We start from the raw sequence: 14,580 nt of genomic DNA on the forward strand, positions 1-14,580 counted from the left end.
ATGGAAGGCAGACCTACAACAGTGCCCCATGTAAGAAGAGCCACTTCAGATTTTAATTAAATTTACAATCGATTGATTTAGTAATTAATATAATTAATAGATAAATTAAGCATAAATTAATACCTAATTAATTAAACCAATTAGATAAATTATTCGTTACATTTCGGGCGTGTTTTGTTATTCGGATATTTTTGGTTTCTATTTGTACACGTTTGATGAAATTGGGGCTGACAATGAATATTTCTAAAAGGCAAAATATAAATTTTTTTTATCATTATGAAATATACAGTCTGAAATATAGTATAACAAAATGGCGTCACATACTGTTGACTGTTTTAGATGGTGAAATTTTCAATAAGGATTTTTAACCCTACTCAAACCCCTTAAATACTACAATCGTATACTGAACAGCGTCATTACAAATCAGCAATAAAGACTGCTTATAAGCCACAGGGAAGTTTGGGAGTTTCTCGCTTAAAAAAATAAATAATAAAATGAGATACCAATCCATCTTTTAAATAAGTCTCCCATTAAATCTGTGTGTATTTACGTTATCTTCTTTGAATGAATGAACTTTATTTAAGACTCGAGTCTATTAAACCGCGTATTTTTATCCTTTCTCTATGAGAGTAAAATTCCGCTACACACAATATATTAGCCGTTATTCAGCCTTCAAATCAATATCTTCTTCCATCCCTACAGTCCTCCGAACTATCGACGCATTGTTAGATATTGCGCGGGGGATGTGAGGGGAGAGGAGAAGGAAGTTTCCTTAACATACCCCTTCCTGTCTTTCTCTCCGCTCGGAACGTTTCCAGATTTCTAATCACCATCTTCCTTGAAGGGATGCAGCACGCGAAAATCCTCGCCTCTTTTCTGCCAATACGATAAGGGGAGATTCCATGATGGATTATTGGCGAGCTCATTGGAAAGCATATTTCTTGGGGCACCAACTTGGCGATAAGGCCTCGAACACCGTAACTCCGAAGTGGCGATAACTTGCCAAGAATTCAAAACAGCCAAGATTAGAACCATCAGGAAAACTCGTAACACTGGGGTAATAATCGAGACGGAAACAAAAGACGATGCCAACTTGATTATAAATAACGCCAAGATACCGACGCTCGGACTCTCTGCTGAGCTGCCTAGAGAAAAAGGTCCCTCAATTGTTATATTCGGCACAGACCCGGATCTGACCCCCACTTCCATCTGCGAGGAGATATACACAAGAAACCTCCAACAACATCTACCAGACAGAGACTACGCAAGTCTACTGGTACCTAAACACCAAACCAAGAGCGGGAATGGTAGCTCAATAAACTGGGTGGTCGGACTGGCCCCTGAGGCATGGAGGGTGATAAAAAAACAAGAGAGGATATATATAAACTGGAGCTCCCACCGCTTCAGGGAACACATCGCAGTCCCAAAGTGCTTCCGGTGTTGCCGATTCGGCCACACCACCCACACGTGCGTCCAGCAGGAGCCAACTTGCGGACACTGTGCTGAGAAGGGGCACAATTATGCAAACTGTCCAAATAAACAAAGCGACCCAGCCTGCGCAAACTGCAAGTGGCAAAAACTCCCCCACACACATTCAGTCAGAGATAACAAATGCCCGGTATATATTAAAGCAAGAAGCGCCCAACAATCAAGAATATATTATGGGGACTCTTCCTAAAAGTTACAACAACAGCTGCATTAAATTCCTCCAACTTAATGCACAACGAGCCATTGCTGTAGCGGGACAGATAAGGAAAAGGGCCGAAGAAGAAAATCTAGACATTCTCCTGCTGCAAGAACCTTATACCTGTGCAGGTGCTGTCCGAGGATACCCACCCAGCTATAAAACTGTCCAAATGGATGGAGCAACCCCATGGGCTGCAGTTGTTGTACGAAACCCCAACATAACTGTCACCAAGATCTCACACCTGTGTCACGAGTGGGCATCCTGTGCACACATCATAACTTCTCTAGGGGAACTCTACATCATTTCCCTGTACTGTCGTCCAGAAGCAGATATCCTCCCGTACATTCAATATCTGCATAAAGTGCAAACCGAACTAGCAGGAGCCAAGATCCTTGTATCCGCCGACTTAAACTGCCGCTCACCTTTGTGGCACAGTGAGACCCCAGAGCGTAGAGGCTCTAGAAATGGGCAACACATGGAGGAGTTCCTGGCCAATAGCAGCTTTGTTGTCATAAATCGCTCTAATAATCTACCAACATTCAGTTCAACTCTCTGGGAGGCCACACTGGATGCCACCATGGCAACTAGATCCCTAGCCGGTCACCTCAATGACTGGAAAGTGCAGGAGGATTGGACCTCCTCCGACCACAGGGCTATCACCTTTACTATGCATAGATCACTCCACCGTACTCAGACAAACTGTTACAAACAGAATAGATATGCTGTCAACAAAGCAGACTGGGGAAAATTCAAAGAAGCCATCACTAGAAATGCACAAAACTTGCCATCCAACCAGCTCCACAAACAAACTCCGGACCAACACCAACGCGCTGTCACCAATGCCATTGTAAATGCGGCTAATCAAGCAATCAGGAAAAGGACCCCTCGGCCAGGAGCCGTTCCGTGGTGGTCGCAAGAACTTGATATTTTAAGAAGAGAAATGAACCAGAAGAGACGCGCCTTCCAAAGAGCCAGACGGACCTGGCTGGCCCCTGAGGTGGAACCACTCAGGCAACAGTACAGGGAGGCCAGGAACACCTATACTGCGACGATCAGGCAGCGGAAAAAGCTGTCCTGGGAGCATCTGGTCTCTACTGTCGGCAACTCTGACCCCTGGAGTATCATCTATCGGATAGTCACAAATAAGCTGCCAAGGGGGGAGGTAACCCCTTCCACCATCACTCCCCAGGGTGCTATGACCAACAACTGGCACGATACTGTAAACAATATACTAGACGCCACTTTTAAATCCATTGAAGGAGACAACACTCCTGAACAGCAACTGCTATGCCAAGCCAACGATGCATACAAATCCCCCAGGACGGAGGAGCCCTTCACCCAAGCAGAACTACAAATTGCTATTAACAAGATAAGAAACAGGAAAACCCCAGGATTAGATATGCTCGAGCCGGAAATAGTAAGGAAAGTGGCTGAGTACACCCCGAATCTGCTCCTGGACCTTTACAACCACTGTCTCCACTCAGGCTGGTTCCCTACGGACTGGAAGGTGGCAAACATTAAATTGATCCTTAAAAACCCTTCAAAACCACAGCACAAGCCGGACTCCTATCGGCCAATAGCACTCCTGACTGTGCTCAGCAAAGTGTTGGAGCAGCTGCTCAGACATAGGATTGAATCACACTACCTCACAGCTAGCTTAACAGCAAACAAACAGTTTGGCTTTAAACCGGGAAACTCAACCCTCGACGCACTGGAATGTATCCTTAACATGGCGGAGAGCTGCCGACAAAAATACTTTCTCCTCATCTCTATTGACTTTGCAGGGGCGTTCGACGCCCTCTGGTGGCCGAGCGTCCTCGCAAGACTCAGGGCAGCCCAACTGCCATCAAATCTATTCAGCTGCATAAGAAGCTACCTAACAAACAGACGGATCCTGGTACAGGCCCCTTACTGCAAGGTAGATCGACAGATACACCGAGGATGCCCCCAGGGCTCAGTATTAGGCCCCCTCCTGTGGAACTATGTATTGGACGAGTTCCTCTCCCTCGACTTAGGGGGTGTACAGGCATTGGCCTATGCAGACGACCTATCCCTAGCCCTTACTGCAGATTCAAGAGCCCAATTAGAAACTCTCGCGAATGCAGCAGTAACCACACTGCAAGAATGGACGGAAAGGCATCGGCTCACCATTTCGGCCACCAAGACTAAATCCATCTTACTTAAGGGCTACCTAACCCCAACTAGACCGCCGCAAATAAGAATCAACAATAGGACAATTAAGCTAGTCACAGAACTAAAGTACCTGGGAGTTATCCTGGACCGTAATCGGTCTTTCACCCCACACCTAAAATATATACAGGCTAAGATGAAAAAATACGCTGGCATGCTTGCCAGAGTCACACGTTGCGAATGGGGCCTGAAAAGGCGCACACTTGCGATCCTTTATAAAGCAGCCATTATCCCGGCAATCGCATACGCCTCCGGCGTCTGGTTCCACAAAGCCTCAACAGCGGTAAACCGCAGACGACTGGATATCATACATAGACCCATCCTATTGACCCTCACCCGAGCATGCAAGACAGTCTCTACTCATGCACTACAAGTGATCACGGGCGCTCTCCCTCTTGATCTTGAGGTGATTCGCAATGGCATGCTTCAGCAACTCAGACGTGGCAAAGTCACAACCTTCCAGGACCACACTACGGACCCGGCTAATAACTGTGAAGTTGAGAAATACAGGCTGCAAACGTACTTGACATCGATATGGCAACAACGCTGGACGATTTCTGACAAAGGAGACATCACGCGAAGGTTCTTTCCGAACTTGCAAAAGGTGTACCCAAAATATCCGACATGGCTCTGCCCTGGTCTCCACGTCACCTACCTTCTCACAGGACATGGAGCTATCCGCCACAAGCTACACCTCTTTGGACTGACAGATAACCCAGCCTGCGCATGTGGTTCCCTCGAGACCTGGGACCACCTGCTACACGAGTGTGAACTGTACGAAGATCTGCGTGGACACCTCATCACACGAGTCCAGTTCAACCCCAAAAATCAGGAGCACTACCTACTGGAGGACGAGGGAACCTACAATGCCCTAACCAACTTTGCTCAGTGCCTCTTTGTAAGACGCCAGACTCTTCCTTTGCCGGAAAATCTAGGACAACTAGGATAAATACAACAACAATCACAACAAATGATGAACCAAGATAAAACTGGACTGTGCCTGAACTGCACTCTCCCAAATACTGACCGATGGAGGACACCGATTCCATTTGAGAACTGTTAACCAAATGCATTGACTACAATCGGACCTTCGGGAGTCCTCCCTGACTGTGACTGAAGCCTATCCTACTGAATATCCACTAGTGGATGGACCTGGATCCCACGAGTAACTACTTAATAAAAGACGAAGCATGATCTGCACAAATGTCATACAGACCTGGACTGAAAACCTGGACAGAGATATCTTCACTCCACTCCTGGGAATACCAAATGGGGCAGCCCTGACGCCTTGGCGCCCGACTGAAGCCACCCCACATGTATGCCCTGTGGGCAAATAGGCCAGCTCCCTTGCCTGGCCTACTTTCTACCCGTCCCTGGTGGGGGATGAGGGGACAGCCCTGCTGTCACCTCCCCTTCTCGCCACCCCTTCTTTTCCTTCTGGTGGGGCATGGGCATGCCCCACTGTAAACTGGAGTTGTCTTTCCTATCGGCTCCATACTTCTATCTATCTCCCCCCCAGTCTTCAGTCTCCCTCCCCACTCTACCTGCACGCTAGTGAACGCCCCACACAACCTAAATTCCACAAGTGAAAATCAATTTCGCCCACCATTTCTTTTGACCTCCTAGCACTTCCTCCTCAACGTGATCACATTTTTATTTATTTATTTTTATTTATTTTTATTTTATTTTATTTATTTATTTTATTTTTTTTTTTATTTTATTTTTATTTTTATTTTATTTATTTTATTTTTATTTTTTATTTTATTTATTTTATTTTTATTTTTTTTTTAGGTCCTAGCCACTGAAATCTCAGGAAATTAGGTGGCAGGACCTGCCAGAGTGAACTATATTCAAGTGGATACCTGGTCTGCCTCCACGGGGCGAAAGTGGGGCAACGTCGGGCCTCAGTAGAGGTCTGGCGGCTAAATGACCAGATGAACAACGGTACAAGGCATCACACATATACAAAGTCCATACACTTTTAAATCTCTGGCTTTTCCAGTAAACTGGTTCACATACAATGTAACCTACGCGGAGATGGGGGAAACCCCTGGTGCCGCTTGACCCTAAACACACTTTACACTTTACACTTTACAATGGATTGCGCACCGAAAGATTACCAAGAGCCATTTCCTGTCGGACCCAAACGGTTCGGTGTTAATGGTCATTGTCCACAAGTCACGGCTTACGGCACAGGAAATCACAATGATGAAACAACGCTACAGCGGTCCAGATTAAATCAGATTGTTGGTGCGCCCGCCTTTAGCTTCGTTCCTCGCGTATAATTTGGTAGAACCGTAAGCCGTGCATTGTGTGGCGGGAGACAGACACACACGCGAACAAAGTGTACGTCGAACTCTGGTAATTCTAGAAACGGGCCACAGAGCGCGATGCGGAATTAAACGATGGATCCAATTTAGCAACAGTTTAAAGTTCCAATTTATCCTCATCTTAAGTCTGCTGTAAACACGGGGAAGGTTATCAATTAACAATCTTGAAATTGTGGGAAATCCTATATCCATTCTTCTGGTTTCCTATTAATACTTACGAAAAAAATCGATCGCCTGTACTATATGAGGCGAGATTGTGAGCAGAATTGATCTGTGGAAACTTCAGCAACTACTCCCTGTATACGTTAAACCATTGTGTGTGTTGGGGAGGGGGGTGCCATTGGATTCCCCCTCCCTTCGCAGGCAGATGAAAATTCCTGGTGATGCACCACCTGTACGTAATACTGAGATAGCTCAATGGGCTCGGGTTAGATGACACCAAAAATATACTGGGGAAAGAGCTTTGGAAAGTTCGGAAAGGGTATTTGGAAAATGTTTAATCAAGGTCTCTTCCGGCTTTAGTTTCTTTGTTATTCCTTGCTATTCACCTAATATATGCAGGGTTTGGAATGGATCAGAACCCTTAGGTTTACAGATTTAGGCCACTTCAACTACCGGATATGTCAGAACTTGCAATTGTGCTAATGCATTCTTGGACTCATTAGCAACTAAAGTGTGCCATGCTTATGGTAGAAGATAGAGCGATGAATTCAATTCTCACGCCATCTACCGGCATTTCCCCGAGACTTCAATGGTTTTACGGTGGCGCTAACATTCCTGTGTATTAATATAGATTAATTAACACAAAAATAAAAGTATAATCTTGTGCGGTTCTTCAGCGCCTTTTCAAAGCTACGGCGAACATTCTTGAAATGTTTAACGTGAGATTATTTGAAATCCTGATTATACCGCGACTGGAAGATCATCAAATGTCTTTGGTTCCATCCACTAGAAAGAAATTACTTGAAAACAATTGAGGATTTCAGTAGATCTTACAGTTGGGCATGTCTGGTTTAATGTATGGAGTTTTCCACTGAGCTGTTATATTTGCTTTTATAGGGAGTAAACAAAGAGTTAAGGATTTTTGTTGGTTTTATTCTATCTACCTAGGTCCAGAATTCGACGCAAATTGGAAACAAGGAATCCTCTGCAAAACGTACTCGAACTCTCTTCCGTGTGTGTATACATATAGAAGAGATAGAGATGGACAGAAAGAAAGAGAGCGATAGCAAAATACTTTCTATTAGCCACAGTGGAGATTTCTTCTATCTGCTGAGACTACCAATATGGCGGGCAGCGGTAGCAACTTGCAGCACTTAAGTAACTGAATATTTCATTGATTTAGCATCTCCTCTCCTATTTGAGTGATGACAGACGTCACGTGTTTACTTCACTTCCAGAAGCAAACGTTTACGGCATCCGGAGACTCGGCTGCACTGCATTCGACATCTGGGTTTTATCTTATTCGGCGTGAGAACAATTTCGTCGGACTCAAAGCTTTCTTAAGCGGCAGTTTGGAAAAGAGCCTCCCCAATTTCGCTTCGGCACTATCAAGGTGTAATCGTCCTTAGGCGATGCTCTCACAGGTTTAGGGGGGGGGGGGAATGAAAATACACGCCAGTTTATTAAAGAATGAAGTTATCAATCTCAAGTAACCTTCGAACCCGTGGGCGAAGGTTATTTTATCTTAAGTTCATCCTGACGTTTGCTTTTTTTAAGGCATTACTGCTATTGAATATTTTATTTAAGAATTGTGCACGAATACGCCTAGACATAAAACTTGGACACATCTCTACTCTTTTTTTTTTTCTTGTATTCTTCCACGTATGGAAAAGAGTGTTTGGTTATTATGTTAGAATAATTCAATACTGTTACAACAAACAATTCATAGCATTAAATGATTTTTGCGAATCACTTTTAACAGTGAAAGTGAGAGTTCGATAGTGAGGCAACTCGTGGTGAGGTATCAAAGCTATCAACAAACGTAAATTTTGCTCCAATCTGTATTATAATGCTCATTTAGTTACTTTAATTTATGCAAGTGACGTTTTAATGTCTTTTCAGACTGCCTTCACCTACAGCTGTACCGTGACAGCAAGGAGCGGTGCAACAATGGTCCTACGAAGGCTTCCCTGTCACTTGAGGGCTTTCTTGGGATGGAGACGGGTTTCACTTTGGACAAGGAAAGCAATACTATGGTACTTATCTGTCAGGAAGTTGTTGTCGTCCTGGCGTTTGACTCCAGAGAGTTGTTGATTCAGTGGCAAGTTAAAATTAGAGCTAATCTAGTTGAGGGTAAGTTTTGTTTCGCCACTTGACCTTAGCTGTGTACGCAACCAATTAAATTTTGAGTGAATGCGTGCTTTAATGAGTTTTTGTGTGTGTAGAAGCTTTAAAGTGAATTATGTTTCAAATAGTTACGCATGGCTGCATGCTGGAGTGAAAGAAACGAATGTGGGAGTGCAAAAAAGAATGTCTTTCTCTTTATAAAGCCAAGTGTCCTTTACATCTGTACGTTTGGAACGAGGAGGGCGGGGTTCGTAGCCATGACAACCCGTGAATTGGGACAGTTCAGACAATTAGACGGAGAAAATTACTTTTTTTTTCTCTCTCTCCTCGGTTTCTCCCCGAAAAGCGCCTTGCCCACTGCCATTAGAAAGTTTCACGCATCAAATTTGTAGTCAAACTCACTTGGCACTTGCTTTCGCCATGTAAAAGATGCTAAAAGTAGCTTCCCGTATTCTTCCTCAGCTGATTTCTCAAGTGTCGCCAACTCCCGATGTAATGACCACTTCAGCATATTACCTGCTTAATGACTTTTCTTTTTGCTTTTCAGTTGCGCTCTCACAGCAGTCCCCTTTTACAACACTTTCTTTTGGAACGAGGTTCGGGTCTTGTTGAAGTCGATGTTTTTGTTTTTCCGTTTCTTTTTTTCCATTTCCAACAATTGCCAATTTTTTCTATCCAATTTCCAGTCACATAATGAGACGAAATACTAATCGATTATCATCAGTTACAATTTAAAGAAAAAGAAAATTAACTTTCTCAGATGAGCTAATGGCCGCGCAGTTTGCTGAATACATCCTCGGGGACTTTAAAAAATTCATATTTGCTCAAGAATGTTCCTGCGAATGGATTTATGTGACGTCATTTAGTGACGTCACGTATTTTCTACTTATTTTCAGCATTCCATCGATTGTTTAAGTCCAAGGTCGTATTTTCTATTATTAATTTTCTTCCGTTTTATTTTTCCAAGATATCTGCTTCTCAATGAATCTTCGCCTTCGCAAACCTACGCGCTTCTTTCTAAGATGGAGCAACTGGGATTCCAGAGTCTGTTTTCAGGAGTTATAATTTTCATCATCGGCATCTTTCGAATGAAAACTGGCATTTATCAACCTTCGCATCGAAAGTGACCTTGACCTGCACTTCCGGCAACTAATTCGTCGTCATAGAAACGTTGGCGTATTTACGAATCCTAACTTCAAGTTTTGGTGCGTGCACCAGTTCATAAATTACTAGATTTGGAGCACCATCGATTTTTCAATTCCAAAAATTCATTTCTTCTTTCATTTATTCCGATTTTCTTAAGGCGAGGTGTTCTAAAGAAGTTCTGTGTGTCACTTCACTATCCTCCTGTTTAATACGATGCTAATTTTTATTACATCGTATTAAACAGGAGGATAGTGAATTACCTAATTTACTTTTGTATATATTTGGACAGGAAAACCAAACTGTTTCCTGAAAAAAACAAAGATTTTCAATGTGATCTAAATGCAGTTAACGCAAGCAGTAATATAAAAAGATGGAGTTAGTTAAGTCCGGTAGTCTTGACATCGAACGATTTGGTAACAAACAAAAGAAAAAAAAAAAAAAAAAAACTCAAGCAAAAATCGCTCAGGTTTTCTTATGTTCCGCTGGCGTGTGTCGAATGCACGAAGCTTTTGCTCTGTAGTTGGCTTTATTGACTGGCATCTTCCTTCCCGTCCGTATCGTGAGAAAGAACAGGCGGTATCTACGGAAGGATGCTACCAGTTACGCAGAGAATACCGATTAAGCAGCAATGCTTCTTTAGAAAGCAAAACAAAGTTTCGCATGAATTGTGAGAAATTTCATTTCTTTGACATTTCTGCAATTATGTTCTTATACCGTCTTTTATTTTACGTTTTACAATGTTTTAATACTACTATAATAATAATATTTGTTGAAGTTTCTTTCTCCGTAACCGAATAGTTATTTTCTGTATCGTTTAATGGCTTGGTGTTAATTTTTTTATGAAATTAACGCCAAGCGATTCACTATTTTTCGTCACAATCATTTCAATAATTAAAAGGCTAGCAAACTGTTACGTAAACAATTGAATGCGATAACAATAGAAAAATCTCAACATCAACAATAGGCACGTTGAATACTGTTGATGTTTAACTGCCTGTCTGGCTTTAGGAGTATACAAACTGCTGTCATGGAAAGCAGCTTTGCGTGCTGCTTGGAAGGAAAAGGAAAAAAAAAAAAAAAAAAAAAAAAACGTGGGCCAACAAATAGATATTAAGTATGACCGGGAAAAGTGTTTAGGATTAGATCCATGCGAAGTTTAAAAACAGTTTTATAATGAGTATGTGTCAAAATTACTCATCCTAACAACACAAATAAGAGATCACACGCGGTTTAACATGCACGAGCCTCACACAGTTACACTTACTCCTAATTGGGATTTACTGACTCAATCTCTTACTGAATATGTTCGCAATCGCGGCCACAGTTACATATGAGCGACCTACGCGCAGATCTACAACGAGCGATATTGAGACCTAATTACAACATAGATACGGCTGATGGAAGAGATTTGTTACATATGAGAGCACTATGGTTCCAGGTAGCAGGCCTTTAATTATCTGAACTGGACCATTCTGGCCTAACAATAAATTGTAATCAAGCTGTGTGATTATTGATTAGTTTTCCATACAAAGAAATTTTCTGGCCCTAAAATAGAAGTGTTTCTCGTATAAATAGCGTGTATTCGTATTAATTTATATGATTTCTAAATGCAATCAACAAAACACATTGAATTATTAAATTTTATTGTTTAGGAAACAAGCAAAATCAAAATAAATTACAGACGCCAGGGCTAACAGAATCAACAATACAGATAATGTATTGGGAAACTTTAACAATTGAAAATGTCTACTTCTTTCGTCTGCGTATCGAGAGATATTCGTCTGCGTATCTAGAGAGATATTTTAGAGGCAGAAATGTTTCAAAAATATTATAAATAAATTACCACAGTTGAACAATGCGTCCAGATTTCTGTTTAAGGGGTGGCGTGCATGGAAATAACTCTTCTATAAGTAAAATTAAAATACGGTGACCCTACTTATAAAATAAGCGCATTTTCTTTGTATTCAAGGAGAATTCTGAACAATCAGAACGTGCATTATCTGGTGCTGTAACCAATTTATGTTAATTTGATTTATTCATTGATCAGAAAAGCGTAACTCGATTTTCTGCTTAATTTGAATTGTGTAATTCAATTTGTTTATTGATTAGAATTATGTAATTTGATTGTTTTAATGTAGTTCCACTATAACGAAGATGCAATATTTAAGTTTCCGCCTTGTTCCTAATGCCACATAATACCCTTACGCTCCACCGCGGTATTTAGAATGCTGGCATCGGAATAGCTGCTCATCACTCGATAAAGTTATGATCATGGGATGAAGATCACGGATGATAGAGCGCTTTTCTTTAACCTAATCTTCACAAAAGTTGTATTAATTTCGAAAATATACGCCATTTTGTAAAATTACTTCATATATGCTTCTTAATAATGCATAATTACCGCATCTAAAATAATTAGGATTAAAAAAACACGTTGGTTAACCATCGGGAATAGTTTTTTTGTGTATGTGATAATTGCTTGGGGTGTAATTATAGAGAGGAAAAATCTCTTCGAGTTACTAAAATCAATAATTCTTTAGAGAAATTATTGAAAACGCTTTTTATCGCATCTTAAAACGTTTTTTTTTTTTCAGCTTGAATAATCTTTTTTATCAGTTTAATTTATTTTCTACGTAGATAAAACTAGAAAGAAAAAAAAATCGTAGATTAATTAGAAGTCAGCAGAATTTCGTGTAATACAGCCCTCAGTTTTTTTTTTTATATATATAAACATTATAATAAAGAGATACGCCATCCAAAAAAACAATCTAATTTAAGTGTTTTGTTTCCTCCAAGTATTTCTTAGATTTTTTTTTAATTTACACTCTAAAATTCTTAATCTAAATAATTTGATACAAACCAACACGAAAGAAATGAACCGCGGTGTCTTCCTCCTCCATCTCCCCCCCATTCCCTTCAGTTTTGTGGCTGTAATGATACATCTCCGTACTCGAACGTGAGAATTACGAATATTAACACGGCGAATACACAAACTCCTTAAGCAAAGGTGTTAATTGTAGTCTTTATTGCAGCCTTAGAAGAAAGAACACGATTTTCTATTCAAATATATTCCGTTCCAGTAATGACTACAGTATCTTGTGCCCAATGGAAGTACTTTCATAATTGCAAGTCTCTGGTGGAAATGATAATAGGTTCCACTGTTTATCATTTTCTTCTGTTCTGTTTGAAATGATTATCGTGTATATTTTTATCGTATAATGAACAGAAGCACCCGAACATTTTTAACGCTTGTAGTTTAATAACAATTGGCTCCTTCACTTTGGATTCTTTCGGCTGCAGAGGAGAAAATGTACACTGGATGATCAAAGAAATGGGAGTCCGCTGTTTTACCATATTTTACTAAATGCACAAGCCAGAGGAACTGCGAGTGTCCTAATTGGTCAAAAGATAGCGTAAAGCGCCCTCTAGTTGCTTTCTGAAATAAAAAAAAAATGCATTTTCTGTTCCTTTGGAAAAACCCTAAATTTGCAGAGATTTCAAAGATCTCCCCCCTTCCAAAACGTGCAAACAGCTAATCGTCCCGAGGACACCATCTCTTTCTTAAGATAACAAACGGTTATTTTTCTGTTCCTTTTCAGAACAACAGTTTCTCGTGCAGATAGCCCTCGTGCCTTCCAAAAGTAAGTTGTCATGTGGTCCGGCTCGACTTCATCTTCAAGACTACACGTTCTGCCTGACAGCGGGAGTGCCTCCAAGGCTCCTCGGAATCTGGCCGCTGAAGGAACTCCGCAGATTCGGGGTCGTCGACGGAAAATTCTGCTTCGAAGGCGGTTCACAGTGCGCGAGAGGTAAAACTGTTCACGATTTATTGCTTTAACGGGCTCTTAACTTCTCGATTCATTCAATTTTGTTTTATTCGTAACGAGTTAACGCCACCAGGGGGAGTGCTCACTTAAGTAGTTTATCTTAAACTGTGTTTTAATTAAAATAGGGTTTGTTTTTAATTAAAATCATTTTATTCGTGTATTTTGACTAGGCGAAGGACTTCACGTGCTCTTAACTAACCAGGCTAAAGACCTCGCTCAAGCTTTCGATTTAGCCTCCAGAGGGCGCTTACTCGGAAAACGGAAAGTATCCATACGAAAACATTCCGGTAAGTAAATTTGCTAAAAAAAAATTAATTATTAAAAGTGTGGCAGTTAATAATGTGAGAGATTTTTACACGCTTATTATTTATTAAGAATCTTAATCAAGCCTATCAAAAACAGTTCCACTATCGATTGATTCAATCAATAGTGACTTGGTCTTGAGTGCGTACGCTCTCAGCTTCACGTTTAAAAAAAAAAAAGGAACGAAAGCAAAAAAAAGTCGGGGAACTTTAACGCATCATTCGCGTTTTTCTATTTACTAACCTCATGACTCCCGAATCGATACCGAAAGAAGCCGGAGTTTTGTTGATACGTTTCATGGATTTGAACGAAAACTCTGTGGACTCTTCGGAGAGACGTCATTAACGACAAACTAAACTGATAAAAAGTTTGGGTGATACTGAATGTTGTGCTCCTTTCGTTTTGATTAAAAGAGGCCTCTGTAACATTTTTTTTTTTTTTTTTTTTTAATGCTTATGTGTGGTTCTTGATAAAGCTAAACTGGATTCGTCTTGAAGTACCACATAATTCCTCAAAGGAGAAAGTGATTCGTGCATATTAATGACGATATAAATGACGGCAGAATACGCATTAATAATCATACGCTGATGGTTGTTTATTAGAAATGGTTGGTTTGCTTTTACTTTGATCTTTCACTTCGGATAGAAGGAAATTACCGAATACACGAGGAAATAATTACAACTCTTGGGAATACGCTTCTTATTAAGATCACTTCATCTTTATGCTGAGTTACGTGCAACTAATCAGTTTTTTTCTCTTTTGCTTAGTGTCGGATACAGTATGCTGTGCTTTCTGCGCATGCGCCATA

The 14,580-nt window shown here is 41.0% G+C and overlaps 1 protein-coding gene across 1 annotated transcript in view; it reads left to right on the top strand.

Moving 5' to 3' along the window:
* The window catches only part of LOC150081720 (uncharacterized), a 198,629-nt gene that overhangs the window by 168,243 nt on the left and 15,806 nt on the right, over positions 1 to 14,580 (top strand). The window contains exons 3-5 of the mRNA XM_090380296.1: positions 8,272 to 8,502; positions 13,242 to 13,451; positions 13,640 to 13,756. Of these exons, the coding sequence (XP_090236422.1) occupies positions 8,272 to 8,502; positions 13,242 to 13,451; positions 13,640 to 13,756 (558 nt within the window). The remainder of the gene's footprint in view (positions 1 to 8,271; positions 8,503 to 13,241; positions 13,452 to 13,639; positions 13,757 to 14,580) is intronic.

This window comes from Mastigoproctus giganteus, chromosome 8 (genome assembly GCF_048544385.1).
Source record: "Mastigoproctus giganteus isolate SK-2022 chromosome 8, ASM4854438v1, whole genome shotgun sequence".
Classification (NCBI taxonomy): domain Eukaryota; kingdom Metazoa; phylum Arthropoda; class Arachnida; order Uropygi; family Thelyphonidae; genus Mastigoproctus; species Mastigoproctus giganteus.